The 27,290-nt window shown below is 41.0% G+C and overlaps 1 protein-coding gene across 3 annotated transcripts in view; it reads left to right on the forward strand.

The window, feature by feature from the left end:
• LOC112257895 (delta-sarcoglycan) overlaps positions 1-27,290 on the forward strand; it is a 336,928-nt gene that overhangs the window by 288,950 nt on the left and 20,688 nt on the right. For all 3 annotated transcript variants that reach the window (XM_024431816.2, XM_024431817.2, XM_024431815.2), the window contains exons 4-6: positions 313-400; positions 1,005-1,124; positions 21,435-21,507. In XM_024431816.2, the coding sequence (XP_024287584.1) occupies positions 313-400; positions 1,005-1,124; positions 21,435-21,507 (281 nt within the window). The remainder of the gene's footprint in view (positions 1-312; positions 401-1,004; positions 1,125-21,434; positions 21,508-27,290) is intronic.

Raw genomic sequence — 27,290 nt, forward strand, 5'->3', positions numbered from 1 at the left:
GAAGGGCCATAATATTATCTCTAATATACATGAGATGCATTATCTTGCCGGCTTTAAGCGCAACACAATGGCTGCCTACTATCTTTAATTAAGAACTTGACTGAAGCATTCAAGATTACTCTGGCAAGTAAGACAGATCCAGAGTTCAGACGTGATTTGCATTTCAGATTGGCTCTTGACTTGTGGGCTAATGGAAATGATCTGTAAAACGTACAGTCCTAGTTACACACTCACACTGAGAACTAGGGTCACTATATTTGGGTTTGTGTTTTTGTGAACTGCATTGTTTGTTTACTTGCTTTGTCTCCGCAGGGCAGCCCACTGTTACTGCAATCCTCCAAAAATGTGTCCATCAATATCCTCAATGGGAAGAATCAGCTGGTCACACAACTTATTGCAGGTAATATCATGCAACACGATCGGAGACAGTCACACATCCATGGAAAGTTTGTCCTAATATGGACACCGTACAAAGCAATGAAAATCCATTGACATGGATGAGAGTTCTCTTTTGTTCCAAACAAACATTTCGATCCATGAACAGCTACAGACAAACACTACTCCCATGGTAAACTGCAGTGACATTTGTCTACTGGCTGTTGATTATCGTGCAAAGATGTTGAGTGGATCAGTGAGCAATAGGAATACGGTATGCTAGAGACTACACTCCAGACACAGCGAAGCAGAATCAATTGTTTTCATGACGTGTCAGTCGCCCTCTGCTCAGATCGCTTGTTTCTCCCCCCGACATGAAACCATTTCAGGATCATCCAAAGTAAAGGAGTTGTTTTTTCTCTGCTGTTTGTTTTGGTGTCGGGCTGCGTTTATTCTATATTTTGATCTGCTTTACATTGTCTTACTCTTGAAGTATTTGACTGTCGTTATAGTTCAGTTCAGTTTGTCTCCTTGCATAAATCAAGCTGTCTTTCTTGGTTTTTCATATAGCAGCTACCTGTTAAACTAGAACTTCACTGACTTTTCCTGACACCTTTTGCTCTGTCCAGGATCCAGTGGAGTGCGTGCTCGAGGGAAGATGTTGGAAGTGAAATCTAGCACAGGGAAGCTGCTGTTCTCTGCTGATGATCAGGAGGTGGTGGTGGGAGCAGAGAGGCTACGGGTGACAGGTAGGTTACTGGATCAGACACTGCATTATAATCAAAAGTCTACTAGCAATTTATTGAACTGGACTTTTAAACTTGACTGCTCACCATCTTTAAATGTGGTGATTTTTTGGATGTAATCATTTTACAGTTAATTGAAATTTTGGAAGACATAGCTGCCCTTTGACGGCTAGTCAACAATTGAATGAACAATCATCACAGACAAAATAATAATTGACAACTCACATTTAAAGAACTGTCTAACATAAATGAGACTATTAGACATAAAAGACTCTGCGTCTAAGTTTTCTATAAGGCACGATGAGTTGATTCTGTATTATTTCGATTTGGAGAAATCATCCAATTTTTTTGGAACAAGAGCAGATTCTGTGTTGTATAATATTGTTACACTATCTGAGTAAGGTAATCAAAAAATATGTAGAAAACACAAATCCAATCATTTCAATCATTCATTCACATTCATAGAAAAAGGGTGAACATTTTCAGGTTGTTTTCCGTGCATTTGATCATCTCTGAACATCCCTCCCAAGGCAGCAATTACTCACAACCCTCATCTATATTTATTTCCCCCCCAGAGCTCCTCAGCCAGAGTTCATTACCCTATTCAACTCAACTATATTTCGGTTGAATGCATTCAGTTGTGCAACTGACTAGGTTTCCCCTTTCTCTTCCCTTCCACTAAGCACAGGGATGCAGAGAGAGAGGGAGGGAGTGGTACAGAGAGAGAGAGGGAGGGGTACAGAGAGAGAGAGGGTGGGGTACAGAGAGAGAGGGAGGGAGGAATAGAGAGAGAGGGTAGGGAAAGATAAGAAATGTAGTGATGTTTCTTCAATTACTCCATTTATCGCTGACCCTTTTTGATGGGGCTGCCAAGGGCCACAGGGTTCATCAAATGCCTTGGCAACCACAGTCGTCAGTCAAAAAGCCTTCTTAGTTCTAAATAGGCCTCTGTTGTACTAATAGTTTCTGTGCATATGTGTGGTTGGGCATGCAGGCATACAGTATATGTGTTTATGCATGCGTGTGTATGTGTGTGTGCATTTATGCCTGTCTGTGTGTGCTCCAAACCATGCCAAACAACAGCTGTGTGAATCAATAAATAGAGCCAATGATCTCAGGCCTGGGAAAGCTGCTGCTGACCCCTTTCCCTCTGTCATTCTGTCCATCAGACAGGATGAAGTGAGGCCAGATTCCTATAAAACTGTCACATGCCATTACCAAAGGAATGCTTTTGTCCAAACCAATAAAATGCATAATTATGCTGAGCATATAACTTTAATTGGCCCAACTGAGGTCATTGTAAATCTATGATAGAGCTTTCGCTGCATTCATTAGGCATTTACTGCACTATCTACTGTAAAAACTGATCCAGGAAGCCCCAGGATCCAATGGGGAATATGGGAGGTGTTTGGAATCATGCTAACTTTGCAATTTGGTGCTAGCTGTGATATGAAGTAAATCAAGATCTCTAAAAAGCTAATCAACTCCCTGAAATTATTGTATTTTTTATTACACAAGAGCGACAGGTGCTGCATCCAGAGAACATAACAAGCAACTTCGGGATAAGAATACAGCCTTTGATTGATGGCAAAAGCAATCTGTGACTTAAATGTGGCTGTAAATTGGCTTTCAGAGGCAAAAATTGAGTTGAATTGTTTCATTCGTATGTGTCTCGCTTTGTAACACAAGGCTCAATCAGTGCTGCAGGGTAACACTTGATTACAGTGATCTGCAACTCTTTCAAGACGGTCTCCAAATTGAGCATTGCTATATAAATCCACAGTAGGCGTAGTGTAACTGTATCCATCTGAACGCAATGAAATGAAAATATAAAGCTTGACACTTGAGGAAAACAAAAGTGAAATATTTCTGACAAGAGCACTGGAGGAAGTGAGTTTGATTGTGATCCTTGTGATGCCCCCATCAGAATGCAAGGATTATTGTCCAATGAGAGACCCCTGAGAGACTGCACGGCTGTATTATGATATCAACATTGTTGTAATGCAATTCAAAGTTGAACTGTTTACTGTTGCTTTTACATAACGTTTGCAAGTTCCTCACAAGGTGGATATTATTTATATATATTTTTGGTTATTAATACACCATTGTGGAGCAGAATAGGGTTATGATTTATCAGTTAGAGCAATTGTTTTCAGCTGTGTGAGTAATATTATGGTAATACTGTATGTCACTGAATAAGCCAGAAGCCCGAAGAACCATAATGGTTGTAGACTGTACACGAGACCACACACTGTGCACTCTGGAGACCTTTAATTAAGACAGAGTGAGCTGTGGCATAATGGCAGTGTACGTTGCATATACAGTTGAAGTCGGAAGTTTACATACAATTAGGTTGGAGTCATTAAAACTGGTTTTTCAACCACTCCACAAATTTCTTGTTGACAAACTATAGTTTTCTGCATGACACAAGTCCAACAAATGTTTACAGACAAATGATTTCACTTATAATTCACTGTATCACAATTCCAGTGGGTCAGAAGTTTACATACACTAAGTTGACTGTGCCATTAAACAGCTTAGAAAATTCCAGAAAATGGAATTGTCATGGCTTTAGAAGCTTCTGATAGGCTAATTGACATCATTTGAGTCAATTGGAGGTGTACCTGTGGATGTATTTCAAGGCCTACCTTCAAACTCATTGTGTCTTTGCTTGACATCACAGGAAAAGCAAAAGAAATCAGCCAAGACCTCAAGAAACAAATTGTAGACCTCCACATGTCTGGTTCATCCTTCGGAGCAATTTCCAAATGCCTGAAGGTACCACTGTCATCTGTACAAACAATAGTACTCAAGTATAAACACCATGGGACCACGCAGCAGTCATAGCGCTCAGGAAGGAGATGCATTCTGTTTCCTATGGATGAATGTACTTTGGTGCGAAAAGTGCAAATCAATTCCAGAACAACAGCAAAGGACCTTGTGAAGATGCTGGAGGAAACAGGTACAAACGTTTCTATATCCACAGTAAAACGAGTCCTATATCGACATAACCTGAAAGGCTGCTCAGAAAGGAAAAAGCCACTGCTCCAAAACCGCCATAGAAAAGCCAGACAACGGTTTGCAACTGCACATGGGGACAAAGATCGTACTTTCTGGAGAAATGTCCTCTGGTCTGATGAAACAAAAATAAAACTGTTTGACCAATTGACCATGCTTGGGGTCATTGTCCATTTGGAAGACTCATCGTTATGTTAGGAGGAAAAAGGGAGGCTTGCAAGCTGAAGAACACCATCCCAACCATGAAGCACGGGGGTGGCAGCATCATGTTTTGGGGGTGCTTTGCTGCAGGAGGGACTGATGCACATCAGGCAGGAAGATTATGTGGATATATTGAAACAACATCTCAAGACATCAGTGAGGAAGTTAAAGCTTGGTCGCAAATTGGTCTTCCAAATGGACAATGACCCCAAGCACACTTCCAAAGTTGTGGCAAAATGGCTTAAGGACAATGAAGTCAAGGTATTGGAGTGGCCATCACAAATCCCTGACCTCAACCCTATAGAAAATGTGTGGACAGAACTGAAAAAGCATGTGCGAGCAAGGAGGCCTACAAACCTGACTCAGTTACACCCGCTCTGTCAGGAGGAATGGGCCGAAATTCACCGAACATTTTGTGGGAAGCAAGTGGAAGGCTAGCCGAAACGTTTGACCCAAGTTAAACAATTTAAAGGCATTGCTACCAAATACTAATTGAGTGTATGTAATCTTCTGACCCACTGGGAATGTGATGAACGAAATAAAAGCTGATCCTAACTGACGTAAGACAGGGAATGTTTACTAGGATTAAATGTCGAGAATTGTGAAAAACTGAGTTCAAATGTGTTTGGCTAAGGTGTATGTAAACTTCCAACTTCAACTGTACATTCTCGTGAGCCTGCCCAGTACAGTACTGAAGTGCCACGAGCAGTCTACAGCGATCCTCCATCGTCTTCCCTAGGAAACCACACGTAATCAATTACACAGGAAAAACAATGGGAGAAAATAATGAATTAGCCTGGAATGCAAGGACACAATGGAGCACTCCTTTGTGGTAATTCAATTCTGCTTTGAACAGGGAATTCCAGATTTTTAATGGAGCATGCTCAATAGAGTATTCCCATATTTCCCCCATCCCTCTCTATCCCCCTGTCTCTCCCATACCATAATTAGCAGGAGTCCACAGAATACTGACATTACCTGCTGCTGTTTTTTTGTTATAATTATAATTAAAGGCTCATTGATTAGCCTCAATTAGAGCCCATTGACTCACTGCAGTGGAGGCTAATTTAAATTGAATAGCACACTTAATAACCACTTGAGTACACTGATGAGGGAGGAGCTCGGAAACAGATATGGTAAGAAAGGGATACTGCGAGATTCTAGCAGATGCCCTTTTTATCTCTCTGCGTACAGTAGGAAAGAAGTTAGAGGCAGTTGCGCGAGCCAATGCTAACTTGCGTTAGCACAATGGCTGGAAGTCTACAGGTACGCTAGGGTATGCAAAACTATCACTAAATCATGTCATACTGCATGCAGACATAAAAATCACCACGTTATTACAATTGCACAGATGATGTGGCAAACTCCATTTTAGATGCTACTGTAACAGTATAGACTTTACGTCCGTCCCCTCGCCCCGACCTGGGCGTGAACCAGGGATGCTCTGCACACGTCAACAGTCACCCTCGAAGCATCGTTACCCATCGCTCCACAAAAGCCACGGCCCTTGCAGAGCAAGGGGAACTACTACTTCAAGGTCTCAGAGCAAGTGACGTAACCGATTGAAACGCTATTGAGCGCGCACCGCTAACTAAGCTAGCCGTTTCACATCCGTTACACTCACCCCCCTTTTGACCTTCCTCCTTTTTTCGCAGCAACCAGTGATCCGGGTCAACAGCATCAATGTTACAGTATAGACTTTACGTCAGTCCCCTCGCCCCGACCTGGGCGCGAACCAGGGATGCTCTGCACACGTCAACAGTCACCCTCGAAGCATCGTTACCCATCGCTCCACAAAAGCCACGGCCCTTGCAGAGCAAGGGGAACTACTACTTCAAGGTCTCAGAGCAAGTGACGTAACCGATTGAAACGCTATTTAGCGCGCACCGCTAACTAAGCTAGCCGTTTCACATCCGTTACACTACCCAGGGGGATGTCAATGTGGATTGAGAAAAGCAACGTGCAGAAAGTAGTCCCATCCATTAGTGATGTGTCTGTCTCTTCACACATTAACCACATCACCCAGAGAGTAATCACTACGCCAGTCCAGATGCTTGATCTAACAGATGGGGCAGAGAATGCCAACTCCATAACATTTTTACAATCCCTAGTCCGTAATATGACACCCGTCAGAGAAAATGGGAAATGTTTAATTCATATCAGGTTTATGAGGAGAGCATGATACAGATACAGATATCACCCTGTGGACAAACAACCATGCCTTTATTTTCTTCCTCTCTACTGTATCTATCATGATGGTCTTCAGACTTTCAGCTGTGATGTGTATTACAGTGTATGACTGCTGGAGAGCCACTTGACCTAACCTCAGTTTCCTCCACTCTCAGCCAGTATCTAATTACTGTATAGGGCTAGGTTCACATCCACTCATGGTGGGTGGCTACCTGGCAGTGCTGGTCCAGACTGTTGATGATGGGGTCACAACCCTAAAGCAGGTCCCCTTTGACCTGGTTAATTTGGGGTCACTGTCTTACAGTCCTGGTGCTCTAGGTTGTTTTTAGAATCAACTGCTCTGTATCGGTGTCCAGTAGTCCGCATGGGCTGCAGTGGTCTATAGCCTCATGCCTTGTGCTTCCCAGGGTTCAGTGTACCTTGTGTCTGCTGTAAGAAAAAAAAGAGGGAGAGAGAAGTAGTGTGAGAGAGAAAGATAAAGAGAGAGAATAGATAGATGGTGAGAGAGTGTATGAGAGAGAGAGAGAGAGAGAGAGAGCGAGAGAGACCTGGAACTGTGAAGTACTGTATATCCTTTCCTAGAAATAGTAATGGAGTAATGGAAATATGACAGTAATGATAACCAAACTTTATTTATGCCTCACCTTCTGCATTACCATCAACATTATAGCCAAGTCATTCCTGAATATGATGACATTCATCCATTTCACTTCATTCTCTTCCTCAGTTTATCCTCCTCCCTTCCTCTCTCTCTCTCTCTTTGTGGCTCCAGCTTTCAGTAAGAAGATCATAAAGAGCAGCAGGGTTTTACTGTGTGACGAGTGTCATACATGACATTTATTTAAGGTGTGAGAGGGAGACTACATTTCACCATTTGATCAGGTATGATTGGGGAATGTGCTTTGCAAAGTGACCATTGGATTTCTGTCAGGTGACCATGCTAAGTAGATGATAAAGAATCCATAAAAGCCAGTGAGTTATATCCTCTGCTTCTCTGCACTCTGCTTTACCCGGGCCTCTTCCTAGGGCTTGGTTTCACGGTCCACATAAAGCGAGCCCACCACAGGTCACAAAGCTAGATTAGATTGTAACCGTGAAGTCAGTACAATCTCAGGGTTTACAGCAATGAGTGTCTCTGACAAACAAGATGTGTTTGAGAGCCCAGCAGGACATTTGCAAAATCATGGAGGCATTGTTTGCCTATCAAGTCTTGTTTATACAGAGCTTCAGAAAGTATTCACACCCCTTTACTTTTTCCACATTTTGTTTTGTTACAGCCTGAATTTAAAATGGATTACACTTAGATTGTGTGTCACTGATCAACACACAATACACCATAATGACAAGGTGGAATAATGTAAAATATATATATATATATATATATATATATATTCAAATCAGAATCAAATCAAATGTATTTATATAGCCCTTCGTACATCAGCTGATATCTCAAAGTGCTGTACAGAAACCCAGCCTAAAACCCCAAACAGCAAGCAATGCAGGTGTAGAAGCACGGTGGCTAGGAAAAACTCCCTAGAAAGGCCAAAACCTAGGAAGAAACCTAGAGAGGAACCAGGCTATGAGGGGTGGCCAGTCCTCTTCTGGCTGTGCCGGGTGGAGATTATAACAGATTATATCATATTATAATATGAAAAGCTGAAATGTCTTAAATCAATAAAAACTATTCAACCCCTTTGTTATCACAAGCCTAAATAACTTTAGGAGTAAAGATTTGCCCAACAAGTCAGATAATAAGTTGCATGGACTCACTCTGTGTGCAATAATGGTGTTCAACATAATTTTTGAATGACTACCCCATCTCTGTAACCCACACATACAATTATCTATAAGGTCCCTCAGTCGAGCAGTCAATTTCAAGCATAGATTCAACGATAAAGATCAGGGAGGTTTTCCAATGCCTTGCAAAGAAGGGTACCTAACGGTAGCTGAGTAAAAAACAGACAATGAATATCCCTTTGAGCATGGTGAAGTTATTCATTACACTTTGGATGGTCTATCAATACACTCAACCATTACCGCTCAAGAATGTCACCATGATTTGGTGATTTTAAACCAGTTACATAGTTAAATGGCTGTGATAGGAGATAGCTGAGGATGGATCAGCAACATTGTAGTTACTCCACAATACTAACCTAAATGACAGAATGAAAAGAAGGAAGCCTGTACAGAATAGCAAATATTCCAAACCATGCATCCTTTTTGCAATAAGGCACTAAAGTAATACTGCAAAAAAAATGTGTCAAAGAAATTAACTTTTTGTCCTGAATACAAAGCATTATTTTTGGGGCAAATCCAACACAACAAACACATCACCGAGTATCACTCTTCATATTTTTAAGCATGGTGGTGGTTGCATCATGTTATGGGTATGCTTGTCATCGGCAAGGACTATGGAGTTTTTTAGGATAAAAATAAATGGAATAGGGCTAAGCACAGGCAAAGTCCTAGAGGAAGACCTGGTTCAGTCTGCTTTCCAACAGACACTGGGAGACAAATCCACCTTTCAGCAGGACAATAACCTAAAATCTAAGGCCAAATATACACTGGAGTTACTTACCAGTGGACTAATTACAGTGGACTACTAATTAGAGTGGACTAATTACAGTTTGGTCTTAAATCTGCTTGAAAGTCTATGCCAAGACTTGAAAATGGCTGTCCAGCAATGATCAACAACCAACTTGACAGAGCTTTAAGAATTTTTAAAAGAATAATGGGAAGATATTGTACAATCCAGGTATGCAAAGCTCTTAGAGACCCAAAAGACTCACAGCTGTAATCACTGCCAAAGGTGATTCTAATATGTATTGACTAAAGGGGTTGAATACTTGTCTAATCAAAATATATGAATGAATTTCCTGTTAATTAATTATTATTATTTTAGAATTGTTCTTCCACTTTGTCATTACAGAGTGTTTTGTGTAGATCGTTAACCAAAAATTACAATTAAATCCATTTTAATCCCAATTTGTAACTCAACAAATTTGTAGAAAACATAAAAGGGTGTGAATATTTTCTGAAGGCACAGTACTGTATGTCACTGGCATTACAGACGTATAATGTTTTTCTTCTCATTTTGAGGATATATAATTCCTGTCAAGGATATGTGAGAGGGAGGGTGGTCTAGGTGTTGATGTATACCTCGCTTCCAATGAAAATAGCGTCTAACTGCATCCACCACTGATCCATGATAACTAATGGTATCTTGGAACATGGATGGCATTGGTAATGGACTTAAATGTAAGCCTGAGAATCTGTAGGTGACTTTTGCAACAGTATGAGATCGGTTTTCGATTTACAATGACTGTCCTTTTTTCCTTGTTCACTTTACTCTTGCAATGGGCCTGTTGTTCTAATGGTTCCTCCCAAGGTCTGGTCAAGGACACACACACACACACAGACACAACACACACACACACACACACACACACACACACACACACACATATACTGTACAAACACACACTCATCGGTGTGATATCACTCTTCCAGACTGTGGCTTCCCGGAGCTTGATTAACCACAAGGCACAGTGATGTGTTCCACAGCTCCATGTACGGCTCCATGCTACAGTAGCTCCTTGGGTGACAAATGGCCTGGTAGCAGAGGATGATGTTATCGGCTCCACTGACACTCTGTTCTCCAATCCCGCTCCATCTCCCTCTATACTAGGCGCCTGCTATGGGTGTGAGCACTGAAGTTTGTAGCTATAAACCGGATGACCAGATGACAGTAGACTACTTGAAAGCCACAGTGAAATCATGACGTTGCAAATATAGTATTTAATGTACAAGTATATAGAAAATCAATACATACAGTAAACAGATAGCCTACATTTACTTGCAATTGTGCATCAAAAATGATCAGCTACAAAATAAATATGTTCTGGTGTATTAAAAATTAAACATCACTCTCACGCCATCTGCAGTAGTCTCCTTAAAATACTTTACTGCTTGCTTTTACTAACAAACTATTTCCCTGTTTAATATCTACAAGTTATCAGTCCCTGTTGAGCCATGTTCTTGATGCAGTCCCACATGGAAAAATGGTTTACTATAGAATACTACAGTACTTACTATTAAATTCTATAGTAAATTGTAGAATACTATACTACATGCTGTTTAACCCTCAATCATGTGTAGTAAATACCATAGAATGTTGTAGTGTTTACTACAGTTTATTTTTCAAATAATATCGGAGTATTTACCACAGTATTATCCGCAACAAAAAAACACTGTAGTAAATATTACAGTAAAGTCCACAAAAACAATTCACTTGGATCTAACTATAGTAAATACTACACTATTTAATTTGCATATACTCTGCCAATTCCCCTCCACCATATCACAATTTGTCCACCTATAAGTGAGAAATCTATGCCAAGAATAGTCCATAAATTGTGTTCCCAACGGGTTATAGAAAAGAGCAGAAGCTCCGAACTATCTGTTCAGACCCCCAGTCTCATATAGCTACAGGTTTTGGAAAATGTGGTATTTTACTGTTTCTCCAGTAGGTTTCCTGAAGGAAAAAGCCTCCATTTCCATGCCAAAGATAACAAAACAAAAACACTATAGTAAATACTACAGTAATGTATGCAAAACACTACAGTATACTACAGTCCGCAAAAACACTATAGTAAATACTACAGTATACTACAATCTGCAAAAACACTACATTAATTACTATAGTATTTACTAAGGTTTTATTTTACTACAGTAGTTACACTATAGTTAACTTTAAATACTACAGTATACTACAGTAAATACAACAGTATTGACTGTAGTGTTTTTGCCTACTTTGGTCCTCAAAAACACTACAGTTAATACTACAGTAAAGTCTTCAGAAACACTAAAGTGAATTCTATAATATTTATACCATAGTATACAATTTAAAAATATATATGTGGGGTGTGCTCTTCTCCTCCCCACCGCTTTCACCAATGCAACCATCCCACCCCTGTCTGACTTACTGCAACAATGAGGCTGATGCTACATTTATTGAATTATAATCTGCAATCTAGTGTACTACTGAGGATCCCTGGAGCACTCTTCAACTGTACATCATGTCCAAGAACCTACTTCTCCCCAACACTCAAGTGCACTTTTGTTCCAGAAGCGAGAGCCACTTTCACTATAAAAGGTCCACCGGGTCCTTGGAAACAAACGTATGTAATTCTGCCGCTAAATGGCACTGCACCCAAGGCAGATATATGGTTCCAATTTCCCTGCATTCGGCCGCCTGGATTTTGCTCTCTCTGAGTACTATTGCTGGAATCCTATTTATGGATGCTGCACTGGTGTTTCCATTAATTGGAAATTAAATTACATTTTATTTGTCACATATGACGAATACAACAGGTGTAGACTTTACCATGAAATGCTTACTTACAAACCCCTTTCCCAACAATGCAGAGTTAAAAAGTAAGAACATTTGCAAATAAAAACAGAAAATAGTACAATAAATAACAATAACGAGGCTATATACAAATCAAATTGTATTTGTCACATGTTTCATAAACAACAGGTGTAGGCCAACAGTGAAATTCTTACTTACGGGCCCTTCCTAACAATGCAGATTTTTTTAAAAATAGAAATAGTAAGAAAATAAAAATATATATAAAAAGAATAACACGAAGAATGAATAGAAAAATAATAACAGAAGGAACAAATACACAATGAGTAACAATAACTTGGCAATATACACAGGGTACTAGTACTGAGTCAATATGAAGGGGTATGAGGTAATTGAGGTACATACACTATATATACAAAACTATGTGGACACCCCTTCAAATTAGTGGATTCGACTATTTTAGCCACACCCGTTGCTGACAGGTGTATAAAATCGAGCACACAGGCATGCAATCTCTATAGACAAACATTGTCAGTTGAATGGCCTTACTGAAGAGCTCAGTAACTTTAAACGTGGCACTGTCATAGGATGCCACCTTTCCAACAAGTCAGTTCGTCTAGAACTGCCCTGGACAACTGTAAGTGCTGTTATTGTGAAGTGGAAACATCAAGGATCAACAACGGCTCAGCCATGAAATGGTAGGCCACACAAGCTCACAGACCAGGACGGCGGGAATGCTGAAGTGCTTTGAACGTAAAAATTGTCTGTCCTCGGTTGCAACACTCACTACTGAGTTCTAAACTGCCTCTGGAAGCAACGTCAGCACAAGAACTGTTTGTCGGGAGCTTCATGAAATGGGTTTCCATGGCCGAGCAGCCGCACACAAACCTAAGATTACCATGCCTAATGCCAAGAGTCGGCTGGAGTGGTGTAAAGCTCGCCACCATTGGACTCTGGAGCACTGGAAACGAGTTCTCTGGAGTGATAAATCACGCTTCAACATCTGCCAGTCTGACAGACTAATCTGGGTTTGGTGGACACCAGGAGAACGCTACCTGCCCGAATACATAGTGTCAACTATAAAGTTTGGTGGAGGGGGAATAATGGTCTGGCACTGTTTTTCATGGTTCGGGCAAGGCCCCTTTGTTCCAGTGAAGGGAAATCTTACCGTTAAAGCATACAATGACATTCTAGACGATTCTATGCTTCCAACTTTGTGGCAACAGTTTGGGGAAGGCCCTGTCCTTCCCCCATGCACAAAGCAAGGTCCATAAAGAAATGGTTTCGAACACCTTTGGGATGAATTGGAACACCAACTGCGAAGCAGGCCTAATCGCCTAACATCAGTGCTCGACCTCACTAATGCTCTTGTGACTGAATGGAAGCAAGACCCCCCGGCTTAGACAGGGCTTAGAATGTTTCATTCCAAAAATGAGGGGTTAAATACATGTAAAAAAATATGTGCACATCTATCCCATCTCAATCGATATACATCTATGCAATCATGATAGCCAAAGGTAATTTAAACATTGATTGATCCTATGTGTAGATACAGGTCTGCTATCATAATGAAGGCCCTTGAACATCCTAGTGTAAATACAGCAGTAGATCCAGATATCAGCTCAGCAGCAGTGCTATCCCAGTTAAATACTACTGATGTGGAAGACCCGCAGGCCATGTAATGTGGGTGCAGCCATAATGCCTACTGATATGTCTGGATAAACAACATAACCTCTCACTGGGAGGCCCGGTCTGTACAGACTGTGCTACATAGGCTATTTAAAAACACGTCTCACATTTGTCATCCTTTGCCCATATACTCTTCTCCATCGCCTCCCTCTATCCCACCACCAGTCGCTATGGAAGACATTAAGTGAATGTTTATGAGGCCTCCAAACACTAGTGATATATCCTGCTGCATGCTTCATAAGGCGCTGATTGATCAGCAGGAGACTGGCGGACTGGGAGGGTCGAAGGAGACGTAATGGAAACACATTGACAAAATAATTTCAGAAGGGACATTATGTGGGAAGTTGGAAATAAAACTAAAATGGCTTTATCGATCTTTCACTCAATCTGTTTATGGACGTTTATGGCCGGTGCATTACAGGATGTCACTGGGAGAGTTGGCCCAGTCAGGTTCCCAATGGAGCGTTTAGAGAGAGGTGTGTGAATGTGAATGCATGTGAGTGTGCGCGTTTACAAACGTGTGAGTGTGTGAGCGTGTGTGTGTAAGCACGCTTGTGCACACATCAAATCAAATTGTATTTGTTACATGCGCCGAATACAACAGGTGTAGTAGACCTTACAGTGAAATGCTTACTTACAAGCCCTTAACCAACAATGCAGTTTTAAGAAAATACCTTTAAAGATAAGATAAGAATAACAAATCATTAAAGAGCAGCAGTAAACACTGAAACAACAGCGGGGCTATATACAGGGGGTACCGGTACATAGTCAATGTGCTGGGGTACCGGTGTCGAGGTAATTGAGGTAATATGTGCATGTAGGTAGAGCTATTCAAATTACTATGCACAGATAATAACAGATAATAAAATGTGCACGTGTGTGGTTGCCTATGTATGAAAGTCGACTAAAGTCCATAAGGTGATGTGTAAATACAAGTGAGAAGATATTGGTCGATTGAATCTCATAGGCTGGCTATTGATTTAAGGCCATACGTAGTACAACTACGCTTTGATCCTATCCAGCACTGCTCCCTATGTTGAACCCCATTGTGTTACCAGATACCCAACTATGCAGTATGCTGCATATGGGGAATATCAAACATTCACTATTACAGTGTCCATATTAGGACTGCATCACAATAACTTGCTCTCTAATTAAGGTGTGAAAGTGAAGACATTATTGACACTGTGTGGTATGCATAATACCAAAAAGGCACATACTGTACTGCTACAGTCCTTTCTCCTAACTAACAGTACTGATCTGTCAGTTAGGCTGAATGGCACCACAGACTCAGCCACACACTGTGTATACAGCCAAAGGCTAAAGGCAGCCTTTATCTTCCCACAGTGTTTTTGTTTCCTGGTCTTGATCTGACTACGGCTGCAGTCTGTATGTCCACAATGAGTCGCTTTAATCATTTCTCTCCCAGGGGCTTTGATCATCTATTATTTTCATCTATGGACTGTGGCTAGCTGGCTGGTAGTAGTGTTTGAGAGAAGACTGTCTGGGCCCTACTGTGTCAGAATGGGGAACTGATGTTGTGTTTTTTGCCATACTGCACTGGCCGTTTAGTACAGATTTTACAGGTTCTAACTCAATGTGTTAATGCCGTGTTATGCATTTTGCCAAAACCATGCTGGGTAATATTGTTGGTTGAATCCCTCTTAACTGTATGAATACACCTACTGAAACAAACTTCAACAGACTGTACTCAACTTAAGTGTGATTTTTTTTTTGTTGCCAAAAGAGGCCCATCATCTGTAAATCCCTCCCCAAAACTGGCTTTGACTGTACAGTATTCTGACATGCTGCTGTCTTGACAGCTCATCATACACCCTCACCATGTATTTTCTGAACATAACATTACATATGGACAGCCTCTATTACTCTTCATGGATATGGTTGGCAAGTTTGAATGGTTTGTGTATCTCCCCGATCAATGTCAATCTCGGCTGTCAGGCGGGGGGCTGAGTTTTTCTCTGTCAGCATTTTTACACAAAAAAGTAATTGTGAAATTTGTTACATTTGTTACCGCTAAGCTGGCACTGTATTGACCACCTTTCTCTCCATAATATAATAGTCGTTTAACGTAGGAGACACCATAATGTGAAATATCTCCCCATAAAAGCTGCATCACAACTCTTTTCCATACCATTTGAGCGCAAAGGGCAATGTTTTGGCTGTGAGGCCTGGATAATTACTTGAAGGGCTCATGGCTACAGTGTAGAAATATGTATGAACTTTTTATTTTCTGCTCTGTAAGTCGGTGGGTTACTTTTGACAGGCTATTTGGGGTTGGGGACTGTGGGATGTCTCCTATCCGCTATACACTCTTAGAAAAAAAGGTGCTATCTAGAACCTGAAAAGGTTGTTTGGCTGTCCCCATAGAACACTTTGAAAAAACGTTTTTGGTTCCAGGTAGAACCATTTAAGTTTCAGGTAGAACCCTTTCTTCAGAAGGTTCTACATCAACCCAAAATAGTTCTACCTGGAGCCAAAAGGTTTCTCCTATAGACAGTAGAACTCTTTTGGAACCCTTTTTTTCTGAGTGTAGTCTCATTAGTCTGTGGGTATATGCATGTGCTGTAGTCTACATTAAGTTACAGGCACACAATACATTACAATTATTGTAAATATTTAGTGATAGTTCTGTAACGACCCTGGGTTTATAAGCACGGAAATCGAGTCTGCCACATGAGCATGCTTTTGCGGCACAGTCGATAGCACGCCGGACCTCGGGATCGAAGGTCGAGGGTTCGAGACCTGCTCCCTTCTGTTTCATTACACTGGTGTCGGAAGTGATCGGACAGTGCGTGTGCTTGGCCGGTCGCAAACTAGCGCGAGGACGCGCTCTTTGAAAGGAGGGAGTAGTGTAACGTCCCTGTTTTGTTTTTTTTAAACATGATCGATGTGTTGTAACGTTTATTTTGGTTGCCGATTTTCCGCATTTATCAAAGCCCAATCAGGTAGCCTGATTTTAGATGTGCCCATGTAAACGGAATTATTAGGGAAATCGTTCTTGCAAAGCATGTAAACATTTAAATCGAAATGTAATGAAACAGGCCTTCGAGCCCGAGGTCCGGCGCGCTATCGACTGTGCCACAAAAGCATGCCCATGCGGCAGACTCGATTTCCACGCTTAAAATGAAGAATATTTTATTCTGAGTTCGGACATTTAAAGGTTGTACGTGAAAACAATTTCAAAGATGCATACTGTCAGTTTTTCCGAACTCACTTGCGCAAAAGTTGGAAGCTCGCCTTGCTCGTGCTAGCACATGTGCAGATCAACGCTGATTAAGGCGTTTACATGTCCAATAGTTGGAAAGATTGCTCAGAAAATCTGGGGCCTCATTTATAACCGTTGCGTAAATTTCACACTACATTTTTGGATGCGCCATTTCTTAAAAGTCTGCGCATATACTGTACAAAAATATTGAGAATTATAAACTTGGCGCAATCCATAGATACACGTTTCCCGTTATCAATCAGAACTGTCGTAAAACGGTGCATGCGTGAACGAGCCTGAAAACTCAGGATGAAAAACGCCTCCATTCACCTTTTATGGTGACAGTAACGCCATCTATTTGCTGTATAATTTTGAACTATTGTGATTAGACCACGGCATACAAAAGATTAATCTTTGTTCAATATTTAGTTTATCAATAGTTTATTGAGTTTATATGTCCTGTGTTGGTATAGGCTCTGAGATTAAATATACAATGATGTGCTCTTATCGCACAGCAAGGCTGTAGCCTACCCATACTGTCAAATATTTAACATACACTACTGGTCTATTTACTTTGTTGGCAGAATGTTTTAATCTTTAGCAGTAATTTATGCTGTACCTGGAAAAGGACTGTGTCAGTTTCTGAACGGGAAAACAATGGCACATTTTTATTTATTTTTTAAATTTCACCTTTATTTAACCAGGTAGGCAAGTTGAGAACAAGTTCTCATTTAATTTGTGCTTAGTGTCGTTATCCAGTTGGAAGGTGAACCTTCGCCCCAGTCTGAGGTCCTGAGCGCTCTGAAGCAGGTTTTCATCAAGGAACTCTCTGTACTTTGTTCCATTAGTTTTTCCTTCGATCCTAACCAGTCTTCCAGTCCATGCCGCTGAAAAACATCCCGACAGCATGATGCTTCATCGTAGGGATGGTGCCAGGTTTCCTCCAGACGTGATGCTTGGCATTGAGGCCAAAGACTTCAATCTTGGTTTCATCAGACTAGAGAATCTCGTTTCTCATGGTCTGAGAGTCTTTTAGATGCCTTTTGGCAAACTCCAAGATGGCTGACATGTGACTTTTACTGAGGAGTGGCTTCCGTCTGGCCACTCTACTGTAAATTCCTGATTAGTGGAGTGCTGCAGAGACGGTTATCCTTCTGGAATGTTCTCCCATCTCCACAGAGGAACTCTGGAGCTCTGTCAGAGTGACCATTGGGTTCTTTGTCAACTCCCTGGCCAAGGCCCTTCTCCCCCGATTGCTCAGTTTGGCCGGGTGGCCAGCTCTAAGGCAGCCAGCTCCTCCCCAGATCTGTTCCTTGACACAATCCTGTCTCGGAGCTCTACGGACAATTCCTTCGACCTCATGGCTTGGTTTTTGCTTTGACATGCTCTGGCAACTGTGGGACCTTATATAGACAGGTGTGTGCCTTTGCAAATCATGTTGAATCAATTGAATTTACAACAGGTGGACTCTAAACCCCCTAAAAGTGGAGTTGTTTTACGTCTCATCCATATACATTACAACACAGAAGTCCAGTGACAGTCTCATAGCCATTCCCTTCACCCCTGCTGAGGAGATGTGACTCCCAGAAGCAAAGCTGTCAAAGTAAAAGAATGGATCAAACTGCCCCCACCGAGCTAAGCTCTTGAAACCCAACACAGAGCAGACCTGCCAATCCTGCAACGAAGAGGAGGACCAACGCTGCCGTGCTGCTGCCAATACATATACAGTGCCTTAAGAAAGTACTCACACCCCATGACTTTTTCCATATTTTGTTGTGTTACAGTCTAAATTTAAAATGGATAACATGTAGATTTTGTGTGACTGATCTACACACAATACCCCGAAATATAAAAGTGGAATTAGGTTTTTATAAATGTTTACAAATGAATTAAAAATGGAAAGCTGAAATGTTTTGAGTCAAAAAGTATTCAACCGTTTTGTTATGACAAGCCTCAATAAGTTCAGGAGTAAACATTTGCTAAGCAAGTCACACTACAAGCTGAATGGACTCTATACTAGCAATACTAGTGTTTAACATACCCCACACATACAATTATCTGTAAAGTCCCTCAGTCGAGCAGTGAATGTGAATGTCAAGCACAGATTCAACCACAATGACCAGGGAGGTTTTCCAATGGTTCGAAAAGAAGGGCACCTATTGGTAGTTGGGTTATCAAAAAAGCAGACATTGAACATCCCTTTGAGCATGGAGCATTTATTATTTACATTTTGGATGGTGTATCAATACACTCAGTCACTACAAAGAAACAGGCGCACTTCCTAACTCAGTTGCCGGAGAGGAAGAAAACCGCTCAGGGATATCACTATAAGGCCAATGGTGGTTTTAAAACAGTTACAAAGATAAATGGCTGTGATAGGAGAAAACTGAAGATGGATCAACAACATTGTACTATAGTAACTTAATTCTAACAGAGTGAAAAGAAGGAAGCCAGTACAGAATAAAAAATATTCCAAAACATGCATCCTGTTTTTAATAAGGCACTAAAGTAATGCTGCAGTAAATGTGGCAAAGAAATTAAGTTTTTGTCCTGAATAGAAGGAGTTGTTTTTGGGCAAATCCAAGACAACACATCACTGACTATCACTCTTCATATTTCCAAGCACGGTGGTGGCTACATCATATTGTTTGTCATCGGTATGGGAGATTTTTAGGATAAAATAAACAGTATATAGCTAAGCATTGACAAAATCCTTGACGAAAACTGGGTTCAGCTTTCCAACAGACAATAGAAGATTAATTCACCTTTCAGCAAGACAATTATCTAAAACACAATTACAAATACAATTGAAGTCGAAGTTTACATACACCATAGCCAAATACATTTAAACTCAGTTTTTCACAATTCCTGACATTTAATCCTAGTAAACATTTCCTGTCTTAAGTCAGTTAGGATCACCATTTTATTTTAAGAATGTGATATGTCAGAATAATAGTAGAGAGAATGATTTATTTCATCACATTCCCAGTGGGTCAGAAGTTTACATACACTCAATTAGTATTTGGTAGCATTGCCCTTAAATTGTTTAACTTGGGTCAAACGTTTCAGGTAGCCTTCCACAAGCTTTCCACAATAAGTTGGGTGAATTTCGGCCCATTCCTCCTGACAGACCTCCCCACTCTGCAAGCCATCGGCCCGTCGCTCAATACCACACTGGGATGCCAAATCAATGGACATAATCTCTGAAGCCACAGATCTATTTGGGCCGCCATGTCCAACAAGTCTCACCTACTCCACACAGTTAACTTTGGCTCTGAGCTACTGTAGTCCCACCCTGTGCTATTGAATAAAACCTAAGGTTAGGGTGCTGCATCACAGTAAGCAGAATCAGGCTAGTGGATCAAAGGTCTCGACTAAATGTTATTTCAAAGTTCGTTGAGTCACCGTAGGGACAAAAAAACACCTAGAAAAAAAGGGTTATTTCAATTATAGGAACGGGATGATGGTCGGGTACCAGAGTACTTGAGAAAATTTACAGGGCCGTTATTACTTTAGGGTTGTTCTTAAATTACAGCTCTCAGCTTTTCGCTCTGAAAGCGGCGAGGGTAAATATGCAAAGAGAAGCGCTCCCTCGCCCATGTGGAAAGATAACTCTGTGCTTAACGATCTGTTCTAGGAGGAGCTCTTCTGTTCTGATGTACAGTCTTCAGAAAGTATTCACACCCCTTGACTTTTCACACATTTTGTTGCTTTACAAACAATAGTACGCGAGTATAAACACCATGGGACCACGCAGCCGTCATTCCGCTCAGGAAGGAGGCACGTTCTGTCTCCTAGAGATGAATGTACTGTGGTGTGAAAAGTGCAAATCAATCCCAGAACAGCAAAGGACCTTGTGAAGATGCTGGAGGAAACAGATACAAAAGTATCTATATCGACAGTAAAACGAGTCCTATATCGACATAACCTGAAAGGCCGCTCAGCAAGGAAGAAGCCACTGCTCCAAAACCGCCATAAAAAATCCAGACTACGGTTTGCAGATGGGGACAAAGATTGTACATTTTGGAGAAATGTCCTCTGGTCTGATGAAACAGAAATAGAACTGTTTGACCAATTGACCATGCCTGGGGTCATTGTCCATTTGGAAGACTCATTTGTGACCAAGCTTTAACTTCCTGACTGATGTCTTGAGATGTTGCCTCAATTTATCCACGTAAATTTCCTGCCTCATGATACCATCTATTCTGTGAAGTGCACCAGTCCCTCCTGCAGCAATGGACCCCCACAACATGATGACGCCACCCCCGTGCTTCACAGTTGGGATGGTGTTCTTCGGCTTGCAAGCCTTGCCTTTTTCCTCCTGACAGAGCTGGTGTAACTGATTGTGGTTTGTAGGCCTCCTTGCTCGCACATGCTTTTTCAGTTCTGACCACACATTTTCTATAGGATTGAGGTCAGGGATTTGTGATGGCCACTCCAATACCTTGACTTTGTTGTCCTTAAGCCATTTTGCCACAACTTTGGAAGTATGCTTGGGGTCATTGTCCATTTGGAAGACTCATTTGTGACCAAGCTTTAACTTCCTGACTGATGTCTTGAGATGTTGCCTCAATTTATCCACCCAGGTCTCCTGGCTAATGTTGTGGTTCTGTGATTGCAGGTGCCGAGGGAGCTGTGTTCAGCAACTCTGTGGAGACGCCACACGTCAGGGCCGAGCCCTTCAAAGAGCTACGGTAAAATACATTTCTCTTTGAATAATTCCTCCTGATGTGCACACATATTGTAGATACATACTGTACATACATACTTACACAAACTCACACACAGCTATAACACCATGCATCACCTTTCTCATGTTCTATGCATTTATAATCAAACAACATTCAACAACAAAAAACTGATGGGGAATTGCTGTGGCATGTCACTGGGTTGCTATTATAAAATGATGGAAAAATTGCTCCCGTCGTGGGCAGAGGACCTACTGTACATTTTAGTTTGTGCTGGTGCATTTGGACTGGCTGAAGATTACAGGGCATTTCCCTAAGCCATGGTGTGTCGCTCAGCAAGAGTGAGGGTGTGATTTGGATTATTGCCTGTGAAATGATTTACTAACCCAGGATTTTCCAAACTCAGTCCTTGGGACCCCAAGGGGTGCACATTTTATTTTTTGCCCTTGCACTACACAGCTGATTCAAATAATTAACTAATCATCAAGCTTTGAATCAGATGTGTGGTGTTTGGGGGGGGGGGAAAGTGCACCCTTTAGGCTCCCGAGGGCCGAGTATGGGAAGCCCTGCTCCAGCCCCATGCATACTACCAATGTCAACCATTTTGCGCTGAAAAAAATACAAAAGCAACATGTAAAGTGTTGGTCCCACGTTTCTTGAGCTGAAATAAAAGATCCCAGAATTGTTTCATACACACAAAAATATTATTTCCCTAAAATATTGTGCACACATTTGTTTACATCCCTGTTAGTGAGTTTTTCTCCTTTGCCAAGATAATCCATCCACCTGACAGGTGTGGCATATCAAGAAGCTGATTAAACAGCACGGGTGCTTGTGCTGGGTACAATAAAAGGCCACCCTAAAATGTGCAGTTTTGTTACACAACACAATGCCCGAAATGTCAACATTTTTGAGGGAGCGTGCAATTGGCATGCTGACTGTAAGAATGTCCACCAGAGCTGTCACCAGGTAATTTAATGTTAGTTTCTCTGCCATAAGCTACCTCCAACGTTGTTTTCAAGAATTTGGCACTACGTCCAATCAGCCTCACAATCGCAGACCATGTGTAACCACGCCAGCCCAGGACCTCCACATCCAACTTCTTCACCTGCGGGATCATCTGAGACCAGCCACCTGGGCAGCTGATGAAACTGTGGGTTTGAACAACCAAAGAATTTCTGCACAAAATTTCACATACCGTCTCATGGAAGCTCATCTGCGTGCTCGTTGTCTTCTCCAGGGCCTTGACTTGACTGCAGTTCGGCTTCGTAACCAACTTAAGTGTGCAAATGCTCACCTTTAATGGGTACTTGTACGCTGGAGGAGTGTGCTCTTCATGGATGAATCCCGGTTTCAACTGTACCGGTCAGATGGCTGACAGCTTGTTTGGTTACGTGTGGGTGAGCGGTTTGCTGATGTCAACGTTCTGAACAGAGTGCCCAATGCTGGTGGTGGGGTTATGGTATGGGCAGGCATACGATACGGACAACGAACAAAATTGCATTTTATCAATGGCTATTTGAGTGCACAGAGATACCGTGATGAGTTCCTGAGACCCATAGTCGTGCCATTCATCTGCTACCATCACCTCATGTGTCAGCATGATAATGCACAGCCCCATGTCGCACGGATCTGTACACAATTTCTGGAAAGCTGTCCCAGTTCCTCCATAGCCTGCATACTCACCAGATCTGTCACACATTGAGCATGTTTTCGGATGCTCTTGATCAACGTGTTTGACTTTGTGTTCCAGTTCCCGCCAATATCCAGCAACTTCGCACAGCCATTGAAGAGAAGTGGGACAATATTCCACAGGCCACAATCAACAACCTGATCAACTCTATGCAAAGGAGATATGTCACGCTGCCTGAGGCAAATGGTGGTCACACCAGATACTGACTGGTTTTCTGATCCACACCCCTATCTTTTTTTTAAGGTATCTGTGACCAATAGATGCATATCTGTATTCCCAGTCATGTGAAATTCATAGATTAGGGCCGAATGAATATATTTAAATTGACTGATTTCCTTATATGATATTAACTGTAACTCAGTAAAATCTGTGAAATTGTTGCATGTTTTTTAGAAATACATCTCCCCAGCCACCCTTCCCAATCTAGAGCACTGTGTTGTGCGCAATCATGTCACATCACCTTGATTTAACCTTTATTTAAAGCATTTCATTTTTTATATCAGATGGTCTAGCACCATCCTCAGACAATTTTAATTCTCATTTCTGGATAAGGATAAAAACACAAGATAAAATCTGTTATGATGGTGCGAAACACATGGCCAAGGCTCTAAATCAACATTTTTCATCAGTAGCACTGGTACTCCCAATCTTTTTTTAATTACGAGCACCACATGGAATGTAGGAGCACCATAAAATAACATTTTTTTTCAATTGATTGAGATACAGCCTATATTTGGCCTTTATGAATTGTAGCCACTTTTTAAACTAATATGTAACACTGCAAAGAGTTTATTAAAATATGTTGATACAAATCCCTGTTATTGAAATTCCAAAGTCATTTGAGGAGTATTAGGTTTCTACAATGTGTAAAAGCAAAATGTTCCTACTGAGATGCATTACATTTAAAATTGTACACTGTCTCTTTAAAATGTCAGGTTTGTCCTGACAACATTCAAGAAATCTGTCATTCATTCATTGCTATGAGCATTGCTTTCTTCCGGTTGTCATCTCGTACGTGTGGCAGAGCCACAGAACAGAAATGGCAAAGAATCACACCACCCACAAGTCCCGTATGGCCCACAGGAATGGGATCAAGAAGCCCAGATCAAACCGCTATGAGTCCATGAAAGGGGTCGTAACTAAGTTCATGAAGAACATGCGTTTCTCCATGAAGCACAATTAGAAAGTCCATAAGACAGCCAATACAGCAGCCAAGAAGATCGCTTATGCAGCACCCGCAATCCCTTAGACTGGGTGGCTACTCTCTGTGTATCTCCAAGTTCCATTGACTTATGCACAAAAAAGCTATGCTTTGTAAAAAAAAATATATATATATATATACATACAGTACTGAACGAGTGAAATGTTTGGACACACTGACTCATTCCAGGGTTTTTCTTTATTTTTACTATGTTCTACATTGTAAACTATGAAATAACACATATGGAATCAAGTGTTAAACAAATCCAAATATATTTTATATTTGAGATTCTTCAATGTAGCCACTCTTTGCCTTGATGACAGCTTTGCACACTCTTGGCATTCTCTCAATTGATAGGTGTGCCTTGTTAAAAGTTAATTTGTGGAATGTTTTCCTTATTAATGTGTTTGAGCCAATCAGTTGTGTTGTGACAAGGTAGGGGTCGTATACAGAAGATAGCCCTATTTGGTCCATATTATGGCAAGAACAGCTCAAATAAGCAAAGACAAATGACAGTCCATCATTACTTTAAAACATGAAGTTCAGTCAATCTGGAAAATGTCAAGAACTTTGAAATGATGAAATTGGCTCTCATGAGGACCACCACAGGAAAGGAAGACCCAGAGTTACCTCTGCTGCAGACTGGTACTGTATATATACACGTATATACATATTGTGTATACACAAAAAATGCTATGATCATTGATATCCTGAAGAAGCTATCCAATTACAATTTAGGAGACCATCTTATCCATAGCAATTTACGTATATACATTTTCATACTGATCCCATGTGGGAATTGAAGCCACAACCCTGGCATTGCTCTACAAACTGAGTCACACAGGATTATTATCCCTTTTCCTTTCTTTCTGTGCCACAAAATGTTTGGATATACTGGTAAAGTTACCAGGTTGTTAGCTTGCCAATGAAGTAACATGACTGAACAAAGAGTAAACAAAACATTAATGACTCGCGAGGAGTTTTAGAACATCCCATGACATGGTTTATGAATGTAAGCTGCAGTCCCGGCGAGCCACTATAGGAAGATGAAAATGCTGCGCAGGTAATATGGGTCAGATCTTTTGAACTGATTGGGCTTCAAGCAAGTTGTTTTTGCTGTAGTAATGGTGCAACTATGACGCTATCGAATCTGCACTTGCTTTTTTTGTTTAGTGCACTTGGAAACAACGTTAGAGTGTAGCCTTATCATTAAAACAATTATTATCTGGGGGTTTTTCCTAGTCGCACAGTGCTCCCCCAAAAAACTCTTAGTCACACAGCAAAACATTTTGTTCCACTTTAGAGCCCTTTTTACAGTGTAACATTAAACTGCTAAAGCCTTTGAACTGGTTCAGAAGGTTTTGACTCTTTCTTCCAATTACCTGTAGCTTGGAGAAACTCTGTAAGCAATGTATACTCCTCCAGCAATTAGCTCTACTTCCTGTCCAGTAGAATGTCGATGGAGAACCATTCGGAAGCGTTATTTTGTGGATTCTGACATGTAGAGATCAATGGCCGTATCTTTGGCAGGACTGCTGCTTGGATCGGCCCTCAGTACGCCCAGATCAATGCCCGGATGCTCATCAAAATTGAATTCAAGGAGCTTCTCACTCGTGAAGAGGGAAAGATAAATGAGTTTAGGTGCTGGCTGGCAAGTGGTTGAGTAGACATGACAGGGGAGACACATTGGTAGAGAGAGAGATAATGAATGTTAGCAATTTATGTTATTCTTTAATAACACAGACCCCAATGCAAATCAGGGGGAGGAAAATCGGTTTATTTGAAGAGGACAAATTATACAGGTAGATAGATGGTCATTCTCCCCTGTCCTCAGGGATGCTCTCTCCAGTGGATCTCTCCTGTGATTATCTCCCAAGAACAAAGGGACAGCATGTCGTTTTATAACCCAGCCCTAGCCTGTGGTTGACCAATTAGAATCCCTTGCAATAAAAATAGCCAATGGACAAATGACAAGTATCCTATTTCAGAAGACATATTCCTCTCATGTCTCTGAACCATTGATCAATAATTCCCTATTACAGAAAAAACACTATTTCCCTTAATCGTTATTACTCTATTGACTTCTTGTCCTTTTGACCTCTCGTCCTCTGTCTCTGCATTGTGTATTTATCTTCAACATATCTTCAACATATTCATACACTCCCCTCTAGACCATTTTAAAAATAATGTATTTTTAGAAAACAATTAAAAAACATGAACAAATAGACAGTATAAAAAACATTAGCAGTAAGCATAAAATCATTCACATTAAACACCTTGCATTTCTATAAAACACAAAGGGCACACAGTACTTGCTGTAACAATAAGAAATTGATTTCCAAAAAGTTCTAGAAAATAAGTATTAACAGGTGTAATGATGATGTCCTGATTCCTACCACATCCTGTATTAGGAGGAAACTCACACACACACAAAATAACAATTGTCTGCAAGACAATATTCAATCATCCTATTGGCAAGGTAATCATTCCCCAAGTCCTTTAAAAGTGCTCTTCCACACTGGTATCAGTCCCAAATAGATAACTGTTGGAAATGATGTTCTGACAGTCTGCCGGGAGTGAAATTCTTCTTCCGTTCCACTGGTTGCACTTCACCGGTGATCTTGTATTATTTCAGGTACAGTCCTTAAATCGAAGGATATTGCTGCAGCCTCAGACGATAGATTATCATAACCTGTAACGAAGGAAACAAAAAGTGAAAGTAACATGTCCTGGTTTTAAGACAAATTCATATTTCATGGATTTCCCTAAGTAAGCAAGCCCCAATTTTCAGAAAAACGTTGGACATTTCACCTAGATATCCCTAATATGATGACTGCGGTATACAACATAGAAGCTTATCAGGTTCTGATCATCTTACTATGCTTCTTCACCCGA

This window comes from Oncorhynchus tshawytscha, linkage group LG09 (assembly GCF_018296145.1).
Source record: "Oncorhynchus tshawytscha isolate Ot180627B linkage group LG09, Otsh_v2.0, whole genome shotgun sequence".
Taxonomy (NCBI): Eukaryota; Metazoa; Chordata; class Actinopteri; order Salmoniformes; family Salmonidae; genus Oncorhynchus; species Oncorhynchus tshawytscha.